Here is a 20237-nt window from a genome sequence, read left to right as displayed (position 1 = left end):
TTACTTTTTGCTCCCTCTTCCTTTCTCACCATACATGCCTGGTTATGACTGTCTTTTTTTGCAAATTCTACTGATGAATTCAAGTATATACACAACTCTAGTAATTATTAAAAGCTATATAAGTATGCTATGCTATGCTACATGTCCTAAAAACACACAATAACCCTAATATGTTCGGTGCAAAAGCCCACGGAAGAAGTGTCCACCGCATATAGACGAAATACTTAGACGAATTGGAAAAACACTCACACCCGCGCATCCCCATCACCCGCTTCACTACCGCGCGATTCAACAGCAGTCTCATGCGTGGCAGCCTGGTTCTCACTGCCCGACTTGCGAAGTGCAGCCCCAAGCCAGGCCACGCCCCCGCTCCACGAGTCGCTTAGACTCCGCAGGCGGTTTAGAGAAGAGAGATCATCCACATGGGAATGCTGAGTCTCACCCGTCGTATCGACGGCAGGCGCGGAGCGATCCGCAGCCACCGGATCTATGGGAAGGTCGCCGGTTGAGCGAAGCCGAGCGGCGGGGAGACCGAGTCGTGTCTCATCGGCGCCACCGTCAGTTTCGTAGCCGGATTCGCGTGGTTCGCCGTCCCGTTGGCGGAGGAAGCCATCGATAAAGGTTGTGCTGAGCCGTTTGCCTCTGGAGGCTCGCTTTGCATGCTTCCGTTCCTTGAGGGGGCTGGTTTCTCCACGGCGCAGGGACTCGGCGACGACGGCGCTGAAACCGGCCGAGATGGTCGGTAGCAGAGGGCCGGGAGAGAAGCGGGAAGAGATCGAGTTGCGCAGTCTACGCGACGGAGGCGTCTGTGGCACTGTGTTGTGTCGGGAGTTGGACTGCGCGTTCTCGGCGCCGCCGGGAGTTAGAGCTTGCGGGTGGTGGTGGTGGTCTTCAGAGCCTGGCGCGGCTGGAAACCGGAGAAGCATCGTTGGGCTGGCTGGTTGTGGCGGAGGGGTGGCGGGGCGTATTTGGGGTTCAGACTTGGGCGTTGGCACGGAGTCTGCATGTGGCTCGGCCCAGGGGTTTCTCAACAAAGAGTTCGATGGGAGTGGAGGTGAAGAAGGTCCGGCAGAGGATGGTTCAGACTCGGCACTCAAGGAGCTGATAGGCGAAGAGGGTGCGGCGGAAAGGACACCCTTGGGCGTACGATCCCCCTCGTCGATGTCTTCGATACCATGGCTGAGTAGAGACCCTGCAGGGGAGCGCAACTCATCGTCACGGGGGCCTGGAGACTTCTGTCTGGACTTCTGGGCTCTTATAACTGGGGCCGGGGGTGACATGTCAACCCTGTCAGGGTATCGAGATCTCCCCAGAAGACCAATGGCCTCCTCTTCATCATCGACTGAGAAAGCAGACTCGTCGTCGCTTTGGACCCTCCCACTGGTGATGAAATACACACCCAGGAACGTGAGCAGGCAGCCACCGACGAATTTGACGGCCCGCACGGGTGTGAAAGATTGGAAGTCTCGGTACAGCACGGCACTGCCGATGATGACGGATAGAGTGAACAGGACAAACTGTGTCGGGATGACTTGGGTCGAATCGAACCGCTGCAAGGCGCGGTTGATGTAGCGGATCTGCATGAGGGCGCTAAAAACAAGGACAAATACCAGGAGGTAAGTGACAGGAAACGTGATGACATGCCACAATGTAAATGACAATAGAGACGAGACGCCTTTTGTGGATAAAGCAGTGTAACCGCCTAAAACTTGATTAGCAAACTGGAAGACAAACTTATAACCTGTCGCAGGGCACATACCAAACAATGCGACCAATCCAACATCTATCAAGATAGTCCGTGGACCATACTTGCTACTAGCCCACATCAGGCCGACAATCAGCGCCGCCGTAAGTCCCAGGTACAGCTCGAACTCCCAGCGGGTGATCATCACCCAGATGTCATGGGGTCCAATTTTCTCCTCGGACGATTTGGCACTGAGGACTACCACGACGGCCCCTGCAATCGCAATGAGCACGCCCCAGAAATCCCGAGTCCGAAACTTCTCCTTCAACATGAAAGGGGCGATCACACAGTTCGAGATCAACGCAACTACCCCGAGCGGCGACACAATAGATGCGGGAGCAAATCCATAGGCCAAGAAGTTCCCCGTCTCCCCAAGACACATGAGAACAATACCGACCCACCAGTACGGCGAGCGAAGGTAAGACTTGCGGCGCAGACTATCGCCCGGACGCGCCGTCTGATCGGACAGGAAGGAGTCCCGCATTCGGTCGTGCGAGTCGGAGTGATCGTCCGCATGCTCCTCGTCTCCGGTGTCCACATGCGGCTGGTCATGGTAGGGTGATTCATCCCGATAGCGAGCGGATTTTCGGTCGTGACTCCTGTCGCGCTGTGCATCATCGCCGTAAGGTCCAGAGACCGCCCCGTAAGGCCCGGTGGTCGCCTGGTCTGGATTGGCGCGTTTCCAGTCCAATTCTTGCTGCAACTTATCCTGTTCCAGCTCCCTGGCGATCCGGATGTGGGCGTACCGCTGGATATTGAGGGCCAAGGAGATCAGCACATTTCCAGCCAATGCGGTGACAATTCCGATCAACGAAGACCACTCCTTCATAGACCCTCCTCCACCGTCACCGTTATTTCCGGGAGCTGACGTCGGCGTAGGAGTCGGCTGCGGCGATGAGGCGAGGACATGTTGTGAGAGAGTCGGCGAAGGGCTGGCGGAGAACAACGCTGTGAGCAGACCAGCTGCGAGGCTTTCTTCCTGGGTAAAATCCATCCGGGATATGTATGTACGAAATGGAGGAGGAACGGGGCGAAATAGGGGAAAGGGTCGACCAGCACCAGAGCCTTTCCGAAACGTCCGCTGCCTCCGGTGGAGTGGATGTGGGCGCCGATATCACACTCGAGCTTTTATTAAATAGAGAAGTTGTGTTTCGCAGGATAATAGGCGCGACAAAGCTTTTGACGCGGCTCTAATGCCACCCCAAGTGAGGTGGTCCTTTGTGAGAGTTTTCCGTCCAGCCGAGACAACGTAGGTTCATGCTGTTGTCCAACACTGCATTCTGTGATCTGATGCGCGACAAAATCTCCCCTATCCACAGGAGAGAATATATTCTTCGAGACTCGGCGGTGAGAGAGAATGGAAGGAGTCGGTCGAGGGGATGGTGAGGCTAACAAGGTTACCCAGGCAGACGCGGAGTCGACGGAAGGAAATCAGCGGGGAAAGAAACGGAGGTCAGTGGACGAGCTAAAAGGATCCTTATGGGCGCACGTGCGAGGATGAAGGAGGAGGAGCGCGATAGTCCAAGCGCAGCAGTAGCATGTTGTAGTTAAGGTGCAAGTCTAGCGCAGTTCGCGACTATTGAATTATTGGGTTGGCGATCAGCGCGCACTGGATCTGGTCCGCCCCCGCCCCCCTCAACGTCATCGAGCAGTTCTCATCCACCTGATGCTATTCAAACCACGCCGGCTTGGGCGCTAATTTTCCTAAGGACGCGAGGAGGTTGTCGATCGCTTCACTCATTGCTAAACGGTCCTATCTATGTACAAGAATTGTCGGGTGCTTTTCCGAGACCCAGGTCACATCCAGTTCAAAACCCGCATCATCGCCTCGCTCGTTTCTTCTCGGGCTCCTCTTCATCGTCACTCAGCTCGCGGTAGATCGGCGTGGGCTGGGTCTCTTTCCATGCCTTGGTGAACAAAGGATCCTTTTGGGCCTTCTCCGCGTACTTGAGGAGAGCTTCTCGAGGATCCTCGTCCCGCATGGAACTCAACGGGATGTTCTCCCGGATATGTTTCTCATCCGGATTCGACTTGGCAAATGGTGTCTGTGCCGGTAGATGAGGTCGTCGCGGGTCCTTGGGACGACCCGAGGCTGTAAGTCCGATGGTCGGATGCCGAGCGGACCAGGTTGCTGAGCTGTAATGAGGAACGCCATTCGATCCGACCACCACGTTATCGCCGGAAATGCCCTGGGAGAGATCCATCGTGAGGTTTGGATCATCGTCGATGTGGCGACGCTTCGGGGCCTTGGACATAACCAAGGCCGCCCCCTTCGTCGACATGTTGGGATTATACAAGACATGGGTCTCGGCATTAGCAGACCCGGTAAGAATCTGGTTGAGCTTTTCGTGCCATTGTACCGTGATAAGAGCCGATCCGGGGGTGACTGGGGTGACTAACTCAGGCTTCAGCGTGGCCGGGTTCAAGATATGCAGATGCCCAGTCTCCGACCCCGTGAGGACATTGGCGGATGTAGGCGAGAAAACGATGTTCGAGGAGGGATACCGGAAGGAACTCGAGGGATGCGCGACAGTCGTGATCGGCTGCTTGAATTTCCTGGTATCCCAAAGCTTAATCGTATCGTCTCCGCCCTTGGTAACCACCAATCTCCCGTCCGAGCTGATATCCAGCCCGCTGGTCCACGTATCCCGCTCATGAGCATCTCGAATCTCACCGCTTGGCCGATGGAACGGCCCGTTACCGCTCCACATCATCAGACTGCCATCAAGCGCAGCGGCGACAAGGACATTGGGGCCGCCTTGCTTAGGAGAGGCCCAAGCGACGGCGGTCATCTTGCTCCGACCAGCGGAACCGGCGACTCTCGATTTGTACATGATGACTTCCTTCTGCGACCGGCCCATGTTCGCATCCCAGATGCGCACCGTGCTATCGGTTCCCGCAGTTACGCAGAGGTTCTCGTCGGTCGGACACCACGCACCACTCGTCGTCTCCGATATATGACCTTTCGTGTTGTTCAGGTCCCTCAGGTACATGTCTCCCTTGACGAACTCCGTCACCGTCTCTCCGTCGCGATCCAGAATCCGAGGCTGCGGCGTAGCGGAAACCACGAGAACATAGCCCGGCGAAAGGGGGTTGAATCCGGCATAGTGCACAGCATGCGCATCCTGCGCCGCGGACTGTTTTTTGGCAGAAGGATCGACGGACTTGAAGGCGCGTACGGTCGACGGCGTCATCGAAGCAAAGTCATGTAGTTTTATGGTGCAATCTGTAGAGCCTGTAATGAGTCGCGATCCTGCGGGATCGACTGTGATTGTCGTCACGGCGCGTTCATGAGTTTTGAGCATGAGCTCATGGGAGACGGGGAACTCGTCTTCATCATCCGAATCGGAGTCGGAGTCGTCAGAATCCTCATCGCTGTCGTCGCGATCGTGCTCTTTATGCTCGTCGGCAGCGATTTGGGCGTCAGCGTTTTCACTACTCAGACCTGCCTTCTCGGCTTCATCATCGCCATCAGGCTTGGCAGTGACATGCTTGCGCTTGGTGCGATCAATCTGAGCGCCCACGTCGGTGCCCTTCTGTTGTTTGCCAAAGCTCGTCGGGAAGAACTTTTTAAAGGCCTCCTCGTCGAAACCGTCCATTTTGATGCAAGGTGTTGTGGCGAGAGACTTGAGTCCAGGCCTGGAGTGGAAGAACGGCGACGCGATGCGACGTTGTTTGCCTGGTTTATGCTGTTTGGTTGGTTTGCAAGTAAGTTTGATGCCTCAGGCAGCACATATAGATGGTCATCCTAGACGGGAAACAGGAAAAACATGGTTATTCAATCGGTAAGTAGCTCTGCTGGCTCAGTCCAGAGCTGGTTATGAATTTTGGTCTTTGGTATATCTGTCGGATGGTTCGACATCCCGGCATACCTCTACGTTGTACTTAGTTTGGTCCCCATACCTCCCATGCCGTTCAGCCTCGTGTTATTGCAAATCACTTTCATCTCTTCCAAAACCTCGACAATAGAGCACATACCTGTACCAGGTCCCCTATCCTGAGCAATATGACCACCCAATTCTACTGCGCAATCTGCAGCGGGCCCGCGGGAATCTGGGCAATTGGCTCCTCATCTCCCCAAGCCCTCAAACGACGCCAGACATACGTGGAAGCCAAACGGCGGGAGAAAGCAACTAATCAACGCGTGCCCATCAATTTTGACAGTGACTGGTCCAGCGACTACGAGTCAGACGAGGATCCCTATGACCCAGACGACCTAACGAGATATGATCCCCGCCTCGTCAGCCCCGAAAGCAGGGAGTGGCTGCATAACATATATTGGCTCCGTGTGGGCGATTTTACGGGAGAGTATGCCACACGAATTCTTCGAAATCACGAGACGCTCGTTAACCTGCGGTAGAGGGTATCTTGAAGGTCCGGCAAGTAGCGTGAATAACCTGGTATGTAGTCGACTCGTGATTCCGCTGGAAGACAGCTCATCATCTGGTAGAATAGCGTCACTATTAGAAGAGACGTTGATGGCGAAGGATCGCTGGATACGTATTTCTGGTAAGACAGCCTGTCTGTTGTTGCGCACCGAGCGTCTGACCCGAATTTCTAGCTACACCACCGTGAACTGCGTTTTCCCCTTCCATCTGTGCTGCTTCAAGCTCCTTCTGTACTCTATATTCAACGATATGGAGTTTGACAACATTGACAAGAAGGTCCTGTATAAAGTGATGATGGACATCAATCCTGGACGTAAGCACTCCCGCCGGGATCTTCGGAAGTCGAACTACTAACGCGAATCCAGACCCGAGACTCGACCTGGACTACGGTGATATCAAAGGTCCTGACCAGTACTGGCTCTGTGAACCAGGCGAAGAGGTGAGCTTCACAGAGTTGTCTCAATGGGGGAGCGTCAAGTGACCGCGAAGCAGTACTGCATATCATGTCCGACATCCCTCGATGAGGGGATCCAACAGTTCCTACGGGATAAACTCCAGCACGACACTTTCAAACTGCCAATCTCCAATGTCAGCATTGACCAGCGCCATGTGGTAGCCGATCCATTCGGCAATCTACCCGTCGAGGTGTTGTTTAACATGCTCGATATGCTCCCAGCGTGCTCGCTCCTTGAGTTCCGCAAGGCGTCGGCGACAGTGTGTCGCGCGACTCAGTCTAATGGATACTGGAAGCAACGCATGAGCCGCGCAATGGACTGGTTTTGGGAGTTATCGGACATACTACAGGACCATCCGTCTGACCTGAATTTCAAAGCATTCTATCTGTGGCTCGACAAGAAGACCAATCCGGAACTTGGCATGGACCCGATGTTCATGGGTTTGGGGAATAGACGACGGATCTGGGGTGCTTGCCAGCAGCTACGAGACCTGTATGTAAAAAGGGCTCCACCGGAGACAGAGGGACAGCAGTAGGATGCCCCTTTACCCGCTATTCCTTGGCTAGATATGGGCTTGGTCAAACGTTTATTCAATATATCTACCTACTCAAGCCACGGCCCTTTAGTCCTCGCAATGAGTCAAGATTCACTTGCATTCATATCCCTCTAGTTCTAGAGTAGAAGTAGATACCGCATCCAAGCTGAAATTAAGTGGTACACTACCATTCGCTGCTTACAAGTACAGTCCCTCCACAGGGCCTCCGTCCTGCTTCGTCTTCATGATCCGCTCGCGAGCTGCACGGAAGTCCTCCATCTGCACGCGCATCCGACGCTCTCTCAGTGCCATCAGACCGGCTTCTGTGCAAATCGCCCGAATATCGGCTCCAGACAGGTCATCCTTCTGGTTGATGAACTCATCCAGGTCAACATCGTCTCCAAGGGACATCTTCGAGGTGTGCAGGGTGAAGATCTTCTTCTTGGTGTTTTCTGCGTAGGGTCAGCAAGTTTGTTCACAGCTATCTCATGGGGAGGGAACTCACGATCAGGGTTCTCGAAGAGGATCTTACGATCGATACGTCCGGGACGGATCAAAGCCGGATCCAGAGTTTCGATCTTGTTCGTGGCCATGATAACCTTAACGTCACCACGGTCATCGAAACCATCGAGCTGGTTCAACAGTTCAAGCATGGTTCGCTGAATCTCACGCTCACCACCCGAAGTGGAGTCATAACGTTTCGTACCGATGGCATCAATCTCATCGATAAAAACGATGGAAGGTGCGTGTTCCGCGGCGACCTGGAAGATCTGTCGCACCAAGCGAGGACCGTCACCAAGGTATTTCTGAATCAGTTCACTTCCAACGATACGAAGGAAAGTAGCGCTGGTTTGGTTGGCAACTGCCTTGGCGAGCAGGGTCTTTCCGGTACCGGGAGCGCCGTAAAGGATAACACCTTTGGGTGGCTTGATACCCATCTCCTCGTACAACTCGGGGTGAAGCAGGGGAAGTTCGACAGACTCCCGAACTTCCTGGATCTGTGTCTCCAAACCACCAATGTCCGCATACGACTCAGTGGGGGCTTTGTCGAGCTTCATGACCGACACGAGTGGGTCCGACTCCTCGGTCAATACACCAACCACGGACACCGACTTGTGATGCAGGAGAATGCTGGCACCGGGCTCGAGAAGATCCTTGTCCACGAACGACATGATAGACACATAGTATTCGGGACCAGTGGCACTCGAGACGATCGCATGGTCGTCGTCGATAAGCTCCTCCAGGTTTCCAACACCCATCGGGGTACCTCTCATGTCATCGACTCGGCCTCTTTCGTCAGCGTTGCGGTCCATGATATCGAACTCCCCGCGGTTTGCATCCTGTGTTGCCTGCGCTTTGGCCTTCCGTAGACGCTCCATGTTCTCAACGTATTCTTCCTCTAACAGCAGGTGGTCGTGCACGCGTTGCATTCGTAAATATCGTAATTTACAACGTGACGTTGGGAAGATATCGGGAAGTTTGGAAGCGGTGCTTGGGCCGGCAGCCTTGCGCTTCTTGCGACCAACACGGGTCGTCGGCGGGGGAGGAGGCTCATATCTGGGCTTATCCTTCTGAAAACGAAGCTGTGTTAGCGGATGGGAGCTCAAGAAGGGGATGGATTAGACAACGCAACGAAACGTCGTACGTACCTTCTTGTCCTTCTCATCTCTTCCATCGCCACCGGGGGGGATGTTGGACTGCTGGTTACCCTGTTGCAGGAACGTGTTAGTGGATGGAAATAACAAAGAAGCTGAAGCGGTGTTTGGCACATACCATAGTCCTGAGCTTCACCGCAGGGGATAAAGTCACTCAATTACAGCAGGAAGATCGTTGGGTCTGAGGGAACAACAAGTATTTAACAACGTGAATCCACCAGGTGATGGAGGAGATGGAGGGTGATTGAGGACAGTGAGCTGGGAGGATGGAGGTGACGATGATGATGGTGAGCTGGAGAGCTGCAGTTGCCATCGGCGCTTTGTCAGCCAGTGCGTTTCACGTGACTTGACATCACGGTGCCTTGATGCCTTGATGCCTGAACTCGGATCGTGATGGTGATCACATCTGCAGAACTCGATGGGAATAACTTCATTTCTTTTCTGATCCTCCCTCACTAGAGGTGTTTTTTACCTTTCATCTTTCCCCTTAAACTGGCCTCTGCCGAAATACCTTTGTGCTTCCTCTCCGCTGCCCGTCACCTCCATAATTTGTCTGCCCGCCTGCTTCAGTTCCCCGCGGCGTTGCTCCCCTCATCTTACCTCGACTTCCGCTCCGCCAACTGTACGGAGTAAGTTTCCGGTTTCTCATCCCTAACGATATAAGCAATTTTCCTGTGCATTTTACCCGTATCCTTCAGTCACTGGTTTTCTAAAATTATCCTCTGTACACAGCTTGTCAACCTCTCTCGCCCAAGCGCTAGCTAACGAAGCTTACCAGCAGCTCGACCTAAGCCGGTTCATCTCGACCTGCGTGCCTCTTCCTCGGGTGTATTCCCAAAATAGCTCAAATTATTCTTACCGCGACTCGATTTTTTACCACTCGCCAACTCCATGGCATCCAACCAATCTCGTCGCATCGCCAAGGAACTCGCCGACATACATGCGGATACCCATTCCCAGATCATCGCCGTACCGGTGGGAAATGACGACGACATCACTCATCTTCGGGGGTCTTTCCCAGGGCCCCCGGGAACACCATACGAGGGCGGTACGTACGAGGTCGATGTTCGGATCCCGGCAGAGTATCCGTTCCGTCCGCCGGTGATGAAGTTCATTACCAAAGTCTGGCACCCCAACATCAGCAGTCAAACGGGTGCCATCTGCCTGGACACCCTATCGACAGCGTGGTCGCCGGTTCTGACCATCAAGTCGGCGCTTCTCTCGCTGCAGTCGCTGCTGACGACGCCCGAACCGAAAGACCCCCAGGATGCTGAAGTCGCCAACATGATGCTCACAAAACCGAAGGAATTCGAGCGTGTGGCGCAGGAATGGGCCGCCAAGTATGCGGGGGCCCCGAGGAAACAAGCCGCGGAGGGTAGCGGAGGAGCTACCGACGAATCGCTTCGTCGACAGGAGCTTCTAGCGAAGGAGGCGCAGGCGGCTGAGGATCTGTCCAAGTACGTATATCATCACAGTGCTTCTGGAGCTAGGTTGGAGTCGCTCACGTCGGTCTAGATATGATGGGTACAATAAGGACCTGGTGGACCGGTTCTGCAGCATGGGCTTTGATGTGGATCGCGTTGTTGCGGCGTTGCGATTTTACGGGATCGACCGGATGGACGGAGAAGACTATGCTCTTGATGATGCCGCTCTAGGTGATATCACAGCTCATCTACTAGGAGAGCCATGAGCCATGGATTAGTAGGTTGATTATTGCGCGCAGCTGGCAGTTGAGTATGTCACAGCATGGTGCCTGGCGAAATCAGTTCTCTGTTGTTCGGGATGTTTCTCATTTTGTGTTTGTTTATTTCATATATCCAGCGATCTGATCGTGAAGCTAGCGGTTTAGCATAAGAATTGAATATTCCACTCTGTCAAACTTGTGTACCTTAGCTGGTATGTACATCCATGCCTCCGGAACCCTATCGATAACGCTTATCGATAAGCACGTGGATCAACCTCACCTTTACCTCTTGTCTCTTCGTCTTCATCCTCCAATTTCTCCCCAGTCCCATCCACACCATGACTCGATAAAACGTCTCGTACGCCGGGTCCGACTCTTTATTTTGTCCTCTTGCCACACATTCCTCATCCAAATCTCTCCATCAACATGATCGAAGACGACTTCTACCGCGCCTCCTCCCAATTCCGCCTCTGGTCCTTCACCGAGACCTCGCTGGCCTCGCTCCGCGCAAAGACAAACGCCAATGCGAGCGAGAGAGTCCGCGCAGCGCTGCGTCGAGCCCGCGAGGCCCGTCAGTCGGCGACGCCCTCGGCGGCAGGGACTCCCTCCGAAGACCAGCCGCACCCCCCGGAGATCGAATGTCTGACCACAGAGGAAGAGCTCCTCCTCGTCCGCTACTACTGCGAGCAAATCATCCAACTGGGAGAGGCGTATAAACCGCCTCTCCCGACCATTGTCCGCGTATATCCTCCCTCTCCACCTACTCCTGCAAGACACCCAACTAACAAATAACCAACCCAGGCCACCGCAATCCAATACCTCCGCCGCTTCTACCTCACCAACAGCCCGATGACCTACCACCCCAAAACCATCATGCCGTGCGCGCTCTTCCTCGCCACAAAAACGGACAACTGCTACATCTCGCTCCGCGACTTCGCCGCCGCCATCCCCGGCGACGCCACAGAGGACGACATCATCGCCCCCGAGTTCCTCGTCATGCAGAGCCTCCGCTGGGCCTTCGACGTCCGCCATCCCTTCCGCGGCCTCGAAGGCGGCATCATGGAGCTCTCCGCCACCGCCCAGGGCCTCGCCCAGCCCGCGCCGCATCTCTCCCACCACACGCCAGACTCGCTGCGCCAGCGCCTCCTCGCCCTCCCCGCTCCATCGCCCGCTCCCACTCAGTCCGTCTCCGACCGCATCGCCCGCGCCCACCACGCCACCCGCGAAACCCTCAAGTCCGCCGCCCAGATGACCGACGCGTACTTCCTCTACACGCCCGCGCAGATCTGGCTCGCCGCCTTCCTGATCGCCGACCGCCCACTGGCTGAATTCTATCTCGAGACGAAGATCGGTGGCGCCCCCGGCGAGGCCATCCCGCCCCCGTTCGTGGAACTGCGCTCCAAGCTCCTCGTCACCCTCGAGAACTGCGTGCGGCTCTTGCAGTCGTATACGTCGACGGATTGGGCCTCCGACCCAGAGCAGAAAAAGAATATTCGGCGCATCGGGAAGAAATTGTACCACTGTCAGAATCCGGAGAAGGTCAATCTCGCCGGTCAGAAGCGTATCCCCGCTGCTGCTGCCGCTGCGGCGGCGGCTGCGGCGGCAGGGTCGGGCGGCGAGGCGGGCACGTCGGAGAGCGAGATGGAGCGGTTGGCGAAGAAGCGGAAGCTAGAGCAGCAGAAGGAGAGTAAGGATATATTTGGCGGGGAATTGGTGACGCAGCGGACAAAGGAGACACAGGGAGATCAATAGTCCGGTCTTTGGGGTCTGGCGAAATGAATCTATTGCATAGAGGTTGGGATAAAAGCGTCGTCGCATTGGGTAGATATATTTACGACCAATCTAATGTTCCTTACTAGCGTATCAATCACTGGATTCATCCAGCTATATCTATAACAGCAGTATGAATGACACCAAATGAATTCACCCCTCAAACGCTCAAGTCTAGTAGGGGATGATGAGGGAGGTATGAAACAATCCATCTAAAAACAAAGCACCCAAAAGAATAAAGACCAGATATCTCCAGGTATGAAAAAGAATAGGAAAATTGAAAAATAAGGGCGCCCCGCTGGGCCTATATCTCAAGCAGGATGGTTCATCACTCCTGTCAGAAACTTTTCCCTTCCCCATTGTCCCCTCCTACAACTTTTCCGCAGGTTCATCGTTGTCGTCTCTAAACATCCAATCATAACAAGAATAAACAAAGAAGCCAGCCATAGGACAAACTTAGACAGCACCCTCGGAAACCATCTTCTTCCTGAGATGGTTCTTGTAGTCGCCGATGGTGCCGTCCCACCGGTGGATGGTCTTGTGCTCGCACACCAGAATGTCCTTGGCGATCTTGTCAAGGAGACGGAAATCGTGGGACACGACCACAACACCGCCGCTGAAGGCGTTGATGGCATCAGCCAAACTGTCGATGGTGGGGATATCGAGACCGTTGGTGGGCTCGTCCAGAAGGATCATGTTGGGGCCCTCGATGGCCAGGAGGGCGAAGACGATACGACTCTTCTGACCCTCAGACAGAGTGCCCATCAGGGCGGTCTGAGACTCACCGCTGAGACCATAGCGGCCCAGCTGCTGACGCCAGTACTGGTAGTCCTGGCTCTTCTCCGGGAACTTATCACGGACGAACTCGAGAGCCGACTTGGTCAGGTCGAGCTGCTCGGCGGAGTGCTGACTGTACATGCCGAGCTTCAAGTGAGTGTGACGGCTAACACGACCGCCAATGGGCTGGAGCTTGCCAGTCATCAGGCGCAGCAGAGTAGACTTGCCGACACCGTTAGGGCCGACCAGGGCAGTACGGGAGTCCATGTCAACACCAAGGTCGAGATGTTCGTAGAGGGTATCCTCCCACTTTCCGGAATAGGAGAACGAGACATCGTCGAAGGACAGGACGGGGGGAGGCAGCTTCTCGACGTCGGCAAAGCGGAAGCTGAAAACCCGGTCGGGGATGACGGGCTGGATGAAACCATCGGCTTCCATCTTGTCGAGGATCTTCTGACGAGACTTGGCCTGACGGACCAAGTTGGCGTAGGTACCGGCGGAGGCGATGAACTTCTTGATGTGGGCAATTTCTTCTTGCTGCTTGTTGTACGCCTTCATCTGGTTCGTCTCCTGTTCGGAGCGGGTCTTGTGGTAGGAGTCGTAGTTACCACCATAGTACATGAGCTGCTTCATACGCATGTCGATCATGTTGGTGCAGACACCATTCAGGAAGTCCATAGAGTGGGAGACCAGGACAAGAGTACGCTCCCACTTCTTCAGGTATTCTTCCAACCACACGCAAGCTTCCAGATCCAAGTGAGCGGTGGGGTCATCCAGCAGCAGCAGGGACGGCTTGACGAACAGAGCTTTGCCCAGGGCGACACGCATACGCCAACCACCGGACATGTCCTTCGTCTTCTTGTGAATGGTCGTCTTGTTGAAACCGAGACCCGTCAGGATCAGGGAGGCACGAGTGTGGAAAGTGGAGGGATCCATCTTGTCCATACGCTGGGTTAAGTCAGCACGTCGTTCAATGCATTCCAAGCTTTGATATCAATACTTACGTCGTACAGATCCTCGAGAATGGGGCTATCCGGGCCATCACGCTCCAGGATATCCTCAGCCTCCTTCTCCATGCGGTCCAGTTGCTTCTGGGCCTCGGTGACAACCCACTCCAGAGCACCGAGGTCACTGGGGGGAGCACCCTCGTTCAGAAGGTAGATATCGATGTGCTCCGGGATGGGGAACTCGCGGGAGGCGATGGACTTGAGGAGGGTGGACTTTCCGCAACCGTTCTCACCGAGGAGACCGTAACGGCGGCCGAAGTTCAGTTCGAGGGTAGAGTCGGTGATCAAGACCTTACCGTGGAACACCAGGGAGGCGGAGGTGATCTTGACGTCGCGGGAGGCCTCCATGGAGGAGAGCACACCGGTGGTGACACGGTCTGAGAGACCGTGCTTGTCCATCTGCGTCGTAAGCTTCTCAACCTCCTTCATCTTCTCATCGGTAGTGGCGGGCTGGTCCTCGACAGGCAGAGGGTTTCCGTCGGCGTCGACCTGGGGGGACTCATCACCGCCGTTGGCAACGGCGTCCTTCTTGCCCTTACCAAGCTTCTTCTTGGTGTCGCCATCAGCGGCACGCTTTGCCAAACGGGCAGCCTTGGAAGCAGACACCATGTTGTCGGTTCGAGAGGGTGTAAGATCGAGAGATAAGGGGGAGGTGAGGGGAGAGGGGGCGTGGAAGAGGTGGGAAGCCCGGCGTAAAGGCGAGATGAGATGAAAAGGAAAAAAAGAGACTTCGACAGAGGGAGTGGATCAATAATAGCGGGGTGGGCGAGAGGGGCGACCAAGAGAACGAGACTTGGTGGGTGGGGAGGCAAGATTCCGTATGGACAAGCCCTTATCGATAGAACGAGAGTCGGATGGTAATCAGACGAGAAGCCGTCAAAACAAAGCCACCAAATGACAAGGGGGTCAACCAGGACACTCCTTAGGATGATAGAAAGAGGATCTCGAAGGCGGATGAGATCGAGAGATGGGAATGTTCGAAGAGAAAGAGTCGGAGAGAAGAGAGAAAGAAGTTTCGATGTTTGTAAAAAATTCCTTCCGTGGGGCTGATTCATAGGGCCGCTGATTGGTCCACAGACGTCACCGCGCGGGACGTGGCGCACCCTAGCCCGATTGGGCATCAACATCACGGGTTTCTGCCTGTCTTTGCAGGCATCAATCAGGTACGCATTGCGTAGATACACCAGAGTGCTGAGACATCCAGATAAGTACCTTGGTAGGTAGGTATGTACAGTCATTATCATGATGGAGATGCTTGTGTACTAAATGCGTTCGCTAATCCGCTCCAAACACTCCATCTCGTCTGCCGTGATCCACACGTTATCCGGCATGATGACCTTCCCTTCCTCAATGATAATCCGCACCGACGTCCTCGAGTATCCATCATCTTCCGACGAAGCGGGCACACAGCTCCCTTCTTTTTCCTGATCTCCCTTGCCGCCAGCCGCCTTCTCCAGGTCCTCGGCTTGCGGGTGGGACAGCGGCACCGGCGTCCACCAGTACACCGGGAACCGTCGGTGGATGTTATTGATCACCAGGGCCACCGCCTGCATGAGCACGCATCCCAGCAACATGATTGGGACGAGGTACCAGCCCACCTCATACAATTCGGTGACCGCCAGGAGCGCCGTGGCCCCAGCCGGTGGGTGCACGGTGTTAGTCAGCACCATCACGGCGGTGGTCAGGCCGCACGAAAGGGCTCCCCCGAATTGGGACATCGAGTGGGCGTGCGGGTTCAAGGCGAAGAGCTTCCCGATGCCCACGCCGATCACGCTGGCAAACAGCTGGCTCAGGACGGCGTTGCGCGGCTGCGCAAAGGGCGATTCTATGGCGCAGAATTCCAGCACGGCGGCTGCGCCCTGGTCTAGGTTAGCACGGAAGTCATCGATTCGAGGGTCACCGCTTGGTACTTACAAAACTACCCACGATGATCGGGGCATGATGGCTCTGGAAGGAGGGTACATGCATGCACACCTCGGCCACCACGATCACACCGCAGAACGCCCCGATCAGAGACCAGAGAGCTATCAGCAGATTGCCCATTGCCTGGGGATGACGGTCCCCTCGATATCCCATAAAATGGGAGATGGGACGGGGGAGATATCGCCATGGCGGTGCCGGAAGATAGGGGTTGAGAAAAGTGTCGATGTCTACATGCCACCAAGCAGGATCTCGGAACTTGGTGAGACGAGATTCCCGCTCATGGTGTTTCGGCAGGCGTTGAGATTCCATCGAGCACCGAGGACCGGTCCTCCCGCCGAAGAGGTGAAGACTCTGGCTTCTACAGCTATGGGAATATGAATGACGACGACGGCATCGAATGACTTCACTCGGCTGGGAGGGCTCTGGTTCTATCAGGTCAGTTCATCCCGTCTTCTATAGTTCTAGGGATCCGCGCTATGGCACGCTCAGTATGCACCTACCGAGGGTAAGTGCACAAATTGTGGCAGAAAAGCGAGCCTGTTGCGCGGAACGAGAGAGCGAATGGAAGAAATGAGGTATGTATGATGATGATGAATGGCAAACTGCCTATAAACGAGAGACACAAGGAGGAGATCCGTGCTCTATGAGGGAGTCTTTATTCTGTCCATTGCATCATTGCGAATGCCAGGAGGGCCCCGGGGGTTCTTTAATAGTTCTGCATCGGGAAAACTTCATTCAGGGCGAAACGGATACATTTTGCCGGCTTTTTCTTCTCCCTCAAGAAGACGACATCTCCGCGGAGAGCTGCAGACAGCATGTCTTCGTGAGGAGAAGCAAGGCCGAGAGAACAGCGAGAAAAGGCGACATGACCACGAGCAATGGTGCAGTTTTCTTGGGTCTTCCATTCACCTTGTTTTGCGTTAAGTAAGAGAAACCCTGATCCGGTTAGTTGCTGGGTCCGGCGGTGTTTTGCGCTCTTCTTAGTCAACCACCGCCGCGCACTATCCCCTTTCCGGGAGCATCAGCGGTTACATCATCCATCCTTCCATGCCGATCAATCCGGGGATCCGCCGTCTGACTTCACCTGACTATGCACAGGTATCGATGAGATTCTGCAGCGAGATGCATTACCTAAGTACCTTGCATTCTCCAGGCTCGCTCTATAAACCAATGAAAGCTACAGTTGTAGATGCACAGATCCAGGGAAAGTTGACATCAACAGACAGAGGCGGGTTTGGGACTATCTCAGTAATATCAAAGTCTTTCTCAGCGAGCCATGTAATGCAGCCCTGCTCTGGAGAATCAGCTGACTTCAATAGCAAGTACTTCAGTACATGGTAGCCGATGAACTGGTCTAGTATATACGTAAGAATTATTCCCCGTAAATTGATTCTAGGCAATATAAAGAAACATCATGATATCATTTACACATCCAGCTACCGCAGACCACGTCTAAACCTGCATCGTTTGGCCCAGGCGGGAGCTCTCTTTCGCCAGCTCAATCAGCCTGATCACATCGCGCGCCTCCGCACCGCTTGCGGGGAGGTCTCCCTCGCCCGCAAGAGCCCGCGCAAGCTTGCGGTAGTACTCCGTGTAGGTGGGAGGCTCCACCGTAGGGTAGACCTCCTTGACCGGCTTGCCGTTCTGAATAGTCGTGAGGAAACCTGGCACCGTCAGCTCATAACTCGCAACACCCCGAGAAATAATCGCAAAAACATACCATAGCGCTCACTCGGCTCCCGGCCATACCCATTATCCGAGGGCTTCATTCCACTCTTAAGCTGGTCCTCCTGGCAGTCGAGATGGAACTTCTTGTAGCTACCGTTCTCTCCACGCACCCAGAAGCGCAGCTGCTCCTCTTCGGGGCTGACGACACCAGCCTTGGCGGTCACAAGAAGACCACTCTTGTAGTGCAGGAGCACAGTGAAGGAGTCCTCAAAGCCGGAGGTGTTCACGGCGCGCTGCGAGCCCACGAATCCGGTCACGCGGTCCGGCTTGCCGAGGAGGTGCACGGCCTGGTCCAACAGGTGGGTACCTAGATCGTAGATGGCGCTGCCGCCGGGGATTACCTTGTTCTTCCACTTGGAGGCATCGGGAGCGGGCTCCTGCGGGCGGTGGCGGTCAAAGTGGGTTTCGTATTCGACGACGCGGCCCAGCGAGCCGTTCTTGACCAGCTTGGAGAGGGTGACGAAGTCGGCGTCCCAGCGGCGGTCTGCGTGCGTTAGCTCCGCTGTCCATGTATATGGTTATGGCGCATGTGACTTACTTTGGTAGACGGCCAGCAGCTTCTTCTGCTTGTCGGCGAGCGCAACCAGCTCATCGGCTTCCTGGGAGGTGGGGGTGAAGGGCTTCTCGCAGACAACTAGTATACGCAAGTTAGTATAAAGTACTTGCCAAATGAGCGCTCGCTGAATGTATGCACATACCGTGTTTTCCATTCTCCAGCGCCAACTTGCACAGGGCGTAGTGGGAGTCGGGGGCGGTGGTGATAATGACGACATCGACGCCGGAATCCTGGATCATGTCTTCGGCGGCACGGTAAGACTTGACGCCGGGGTAGTCCTTCTCGGCATCGTCTTCGGGCTTCGGGGTGCGCTGGACAATGGCGTAGAGCTTCAGCTGCGGGACTTCAGGGAGGAAGGGCAGGTGGAAGGTTTTGGCACTGAAGCCGTAGCCAACCACGCCAACATTCCAGGTCTTAGAGGCCATATTGCACGAGAGTAGAGAAGAGGTATACGAAGGGAGAGATGTCTGAGTATCTGAATCAATTGGTCCAAGGGTCTACCTCTATTTATATAGGTGTACGAGAAGAAGATGCTAGCAGACGAGGGGTGCGGGGGAAGGTCCTCGCGACGGAATCCGCTGGGTCGGGCGGGGCATGAATAATATGAATGGCAAAAGCCGAGCCGACTGCGGGCACTGCGGGCGACAGGGTCCCGTTGCCGATGGTGACGCACCGTATACAGCCTCCTAAGAGGTAACTCCGTATAGTTATAATGACATCTGCTTGGTAATCATTCGAAAAAAAAAAATCTCTACTCGGCGATCCCCACACATCGGGTCACTTCAATAGCGTCCTATATTGTGTCAGCATACCCGATCACTCAATCACTCGCACGTTGCTTACCCGATGTCCCTCCGGCTGGATCATCCGGCTCTCATATTGCAAGTTCGGGTTGCCGGTCAATTCAAACAACGGCCGGGACTCCTCCGGCGTGTGGTAGCTGTTCACCGTACGCTGAGGAATGCCATCCTTGTTGTAACTGCGCACCGGCCCAGCCTTTGCGGCCTCCCGCTTCTTCTCCACCGAGCTCCGCACATACTCCAAGTACGGCGGGTTGCCGGGGTACAGGACATTGTCCGCCACGACCACCGACACCTTCGGCACAATCATGCCCAGCTGCTCGCACAGCATCAGGTCGGCCGTATACGCGGGCTTGTAGTGGTCGATGAACAGGAGCTCCACCTGCGTCACCTTGCCGCTCGTGTACAATTTGTGCAGCGACTCGTCGCTGCGACCCACCAGGATGTGCACAAAGTCCCGCAGTCCAGCCAGCTCGATCAGCATGTTGGCGATGGCTGCGAACTCCGGGTTCTTCTCCAGACTGTAGAAGCGTTTTCCGCCGGCGCGGCGCACCGCGTCGCCAAACAAGATGGCCGAGTAGCCCACGTAGCAGCCAAGTTCAATCATGACTTGCGGCTTGCGTTCGGCGATCAGGTCGGTGATGTGTTGGCCTTTTTCGTGGCCAACAATCACCAAGTGGTAGGTTTTTCCGAATTCTTCGATCAAATCCAGCACCTTTTGCGGATTACCTTCGGCGGCATCTCGCTCCGGGTGCTCGTAGATCCAGTGCAGGAGCTTGAGCTCACGGCCTTCTTCGCGCTGTTGTATCGGTTAGTCTGATGATTGAAAGGACGTGTCTCATTTACTCACGGACAGCCCGGTATTGGGGTCAATGTTGGTCGGCATGACTGATGTGGTGTTAGTACTCGATCGTGAAGTAGACGTCGATAGTGGGAGGACAGTCTGTACGGGCGATGCGGGGTTTAAGTACTGACAGCGAGCGGCACTTCGTATTCATATTAGTTCCGGTGCAGAGCACTTAACGCCGAACTTTCACGGATTGTGAACATCCGGACACTTACTCACGTCATAGGTACCTCTGCAGATTGGTCATCGCGACAATCGGTGCTGATTGCCCTTTTGGTCTAGGGTGGACTCATATCTCCGACAAGTCTACCGAGAGTCTGATATGTTTCCTCTCCGATGATGCTACCATCGATACTGTCAGGATGCAC

General features: G+C 55.0%; 10 protein-coding genes across 10 annotated transcripts; 3 read left to right on the top strand and 7 right to left on the bottom strand.

Annotated features, from left to right (window-relative positions):
* Nucleotides 1–245: 245 nt before the first annotated feature.
* On the bottom strand, nucleotides 246–2738 carry ATEG_09309 (DUF803 domain membrane protein; the record flags this gene model as incomplete). The annotated part of the gene is made up of 2 exons (XM_001217930.1): nucleotides 246–1702; nucleotides 1760–2738. 2 exons carry the CDS (start codon nucleotides 2736–2738, stop codon nucleotides 246–248), a joined length of 2436 nt encoding a protein of 811 aa, XP_001217931.1.
* An 826-nt stretch (nucleotides 2739–3564) lies between these two features.
* On the bottom strand, nucleotides 3565–5343 carry ATEG_09308 (WD40 repeat domain-containing protein; the record flags this gene model as incomplete). The annotated part of the gene is made up of 1 exon (XM_001217929.1): nucleotides 3565–5343. One exon carries the CDS (start codon nucleotides 5341–5343, stop codon nucleotides 3565–3567), a length of 1779 nt encoding a protein of 592 aa, XP_001217930.1.
* Nucleotides 5344–5514: 171 nt separating this feature from the next.
* Nucleotides 5515–7122, top strand: ATEG_09307 (uncharacterized protein; the record flags this gene model as incomplete). The annotated part of the gene is made up of 6 exons (XM_001217928.1): nucleotides 5515–5529; nucleotides 5634–6052; nucleotides 6105–6144; nucleotides 6259–6445; nucleotides 6498–6571; nucleotides 6670–7122. 6 exons carry the CDS (start codon nucleotides 5515–5517, stop codon nucleotides 7120–7122), a joined length of 1188 nt encoding a protein of 395 aa, XP_001217929.1.
* A 198-nt stretch (nucleotides 7123–7320) lies between these two features.
* Nucleotides 7321–8898, bottom strand: ATEG_09306 (proteasome regulatory particle base subunit RPT2; the record flags this gene model as incomplete). Its single annotated transcript, XM_001217927.1, has 4 exons — nucleotides 7321–7574; nucleotides 7628–8705; nucleotides 8772–8831; nucleotides 8896–8898. 4 exons carry the CDS (start codon nucleotides 8896–8898, stop codon nucleotides 7321–7323), a joined length of 1395 nt encoding a protein of 464 aa, XP_001217928.1.
* A 770-nt stretch (nucleotides 8899–9668) lies between these two features.
* On the top strand, nucleotides 9669–10467 carry ATEG_09305 (E2 ubiquitin-conjugating protein UBC1; the record flags this gene model as incomplete). Its single annotated transcript, XM_001217926.1, has 2 exons — nucleotides 9669–10234; nucleotides 10293–10467. The coding sequence occupies 2 exons, from the start codon at nucleotides 9669–9671 to the stop codon at nucleotides 10465–10467; spliced, it is 741 nt and encodes a 246-aa protein (XP_001217927.1).
* Nucleotides 10468–10887: 420 nt separating this feature from the next.
* ATEG_09304 (TFIIH complex kinase subunit CCL1) lies at nucleotides 10888–12213 on the top strand (the record flags this gene model as incomplete). The annotated part of the gene is made up of 2 exons (XM_001217925.1): nucleotides 10888–11202; nucleotides 11263–12213. 2 exons carry the CDS (start codon nucleotides 10888–10890, stop codon nucleotides 12211–12213), a joined length of 1266 nt encoding a protein of 421 aa, XP_001217926.1.
* A 474-nt stretch (nucleotides 12214–12687) lies between these two features.
* On the bottom strand, nucleotides 12688–14624 carry ATEG_09303 (ATP-binding cassette family ATPase ARB1; the record flags this gene model as incomplete). The annotated part of the gene is made up of 2 exons (XM_001217924.1): nucleotides 12688–13956; nucleotides 14013–14624. The coding sequence occupies 2 exons, from the start codon at nucleotides 14622–14624 to the stop codon at nucleotides 12688–12690; spliced, it is 1881 nt and encodes a 626-aa protein (XP_001217925.1).
* A 653-nt stretch (nucleotides 14625–15277) lies between these two features.
* Nucleotides 15278–16247, bottom strand: ATEG_09302 (HPP family protein; the record flags this gene model as incomplete). The annotated part of the gene is made up of 2 exons (XM_001217923.1): nucleotides 15278–15874; nucleotides 15930–16247. The coding sequence occupies 2 exons, from the start codon at nucleotides 16245–16247 to the stop codon at nucleotides 15278–15280; spliced, it is 915 nt and encodes a 304-aa protein (XP_001217924.1).
* A 1143-nt stretch (nucleotides 16248–17390) lies between these two features.
* On the bottom strand, nucleotides 17391–18647 carry ATEG_09301 (putative NAD binding Rossmann fold oxidoreductase; the record flags this gene model as incomplete). The annotated part of the gene is made up of 4 exons (XM_001217922.1): nucleotides 17391–17602; nucleotides 17659–18150; nucleotides 18205–18300; nucleotides 18365–18647. 4 exons carry the CDS (start codon nucleotides 18645–18647, stop codon nucleotides 17391–17393), a joined length of 1083 nt encoding a protein of 360 aa, XP_001217923.1.
* A 326-nt stretch (nucleotides 18648–18973) lies between these two features.
* ATEG_09300 (O-methyltransferase) lies at nucleotides 18974–19908 on the bottom strand (the record flags this gene model as incomplete). The annotated part of the gene is made up of 3 exons (XM_001217921.1): nucleotides 18974–19015; nucleotides 19066–19821; nucleotides 19873–19908. The coding sequence occupies 3 exons, from the start codon at nucleotides 19906–19908 to the stop codon at nucleotides 18974–18976; spliced, it is 834 nt and encodes a 277-aa protein (XP_001217922.1).
* Between the last annotated feature and the right edge of the window lie 329 nt (nucleotides 19909–20237).

The sequence above is a fragment of the Aspergillus terreus genome, genomic scaffold, assembly GCF_000149615.1.
Source record: "Aspergillus terreus NIH2624 scaffold_14 genomic scaffold, whole genome shotgun sequence".
Lineage (NCBI taxonomy): Eukaryota > Fungi > Ascomycota > Eurotiomycetes > Eurotiales > Aspergillaceae > Aspergillus > Aspergillus terreus.
Note: the sequence above shows the minus strand (reverse complement) of the source record. Positions and strands in the feature narration are given on the sequence as shown.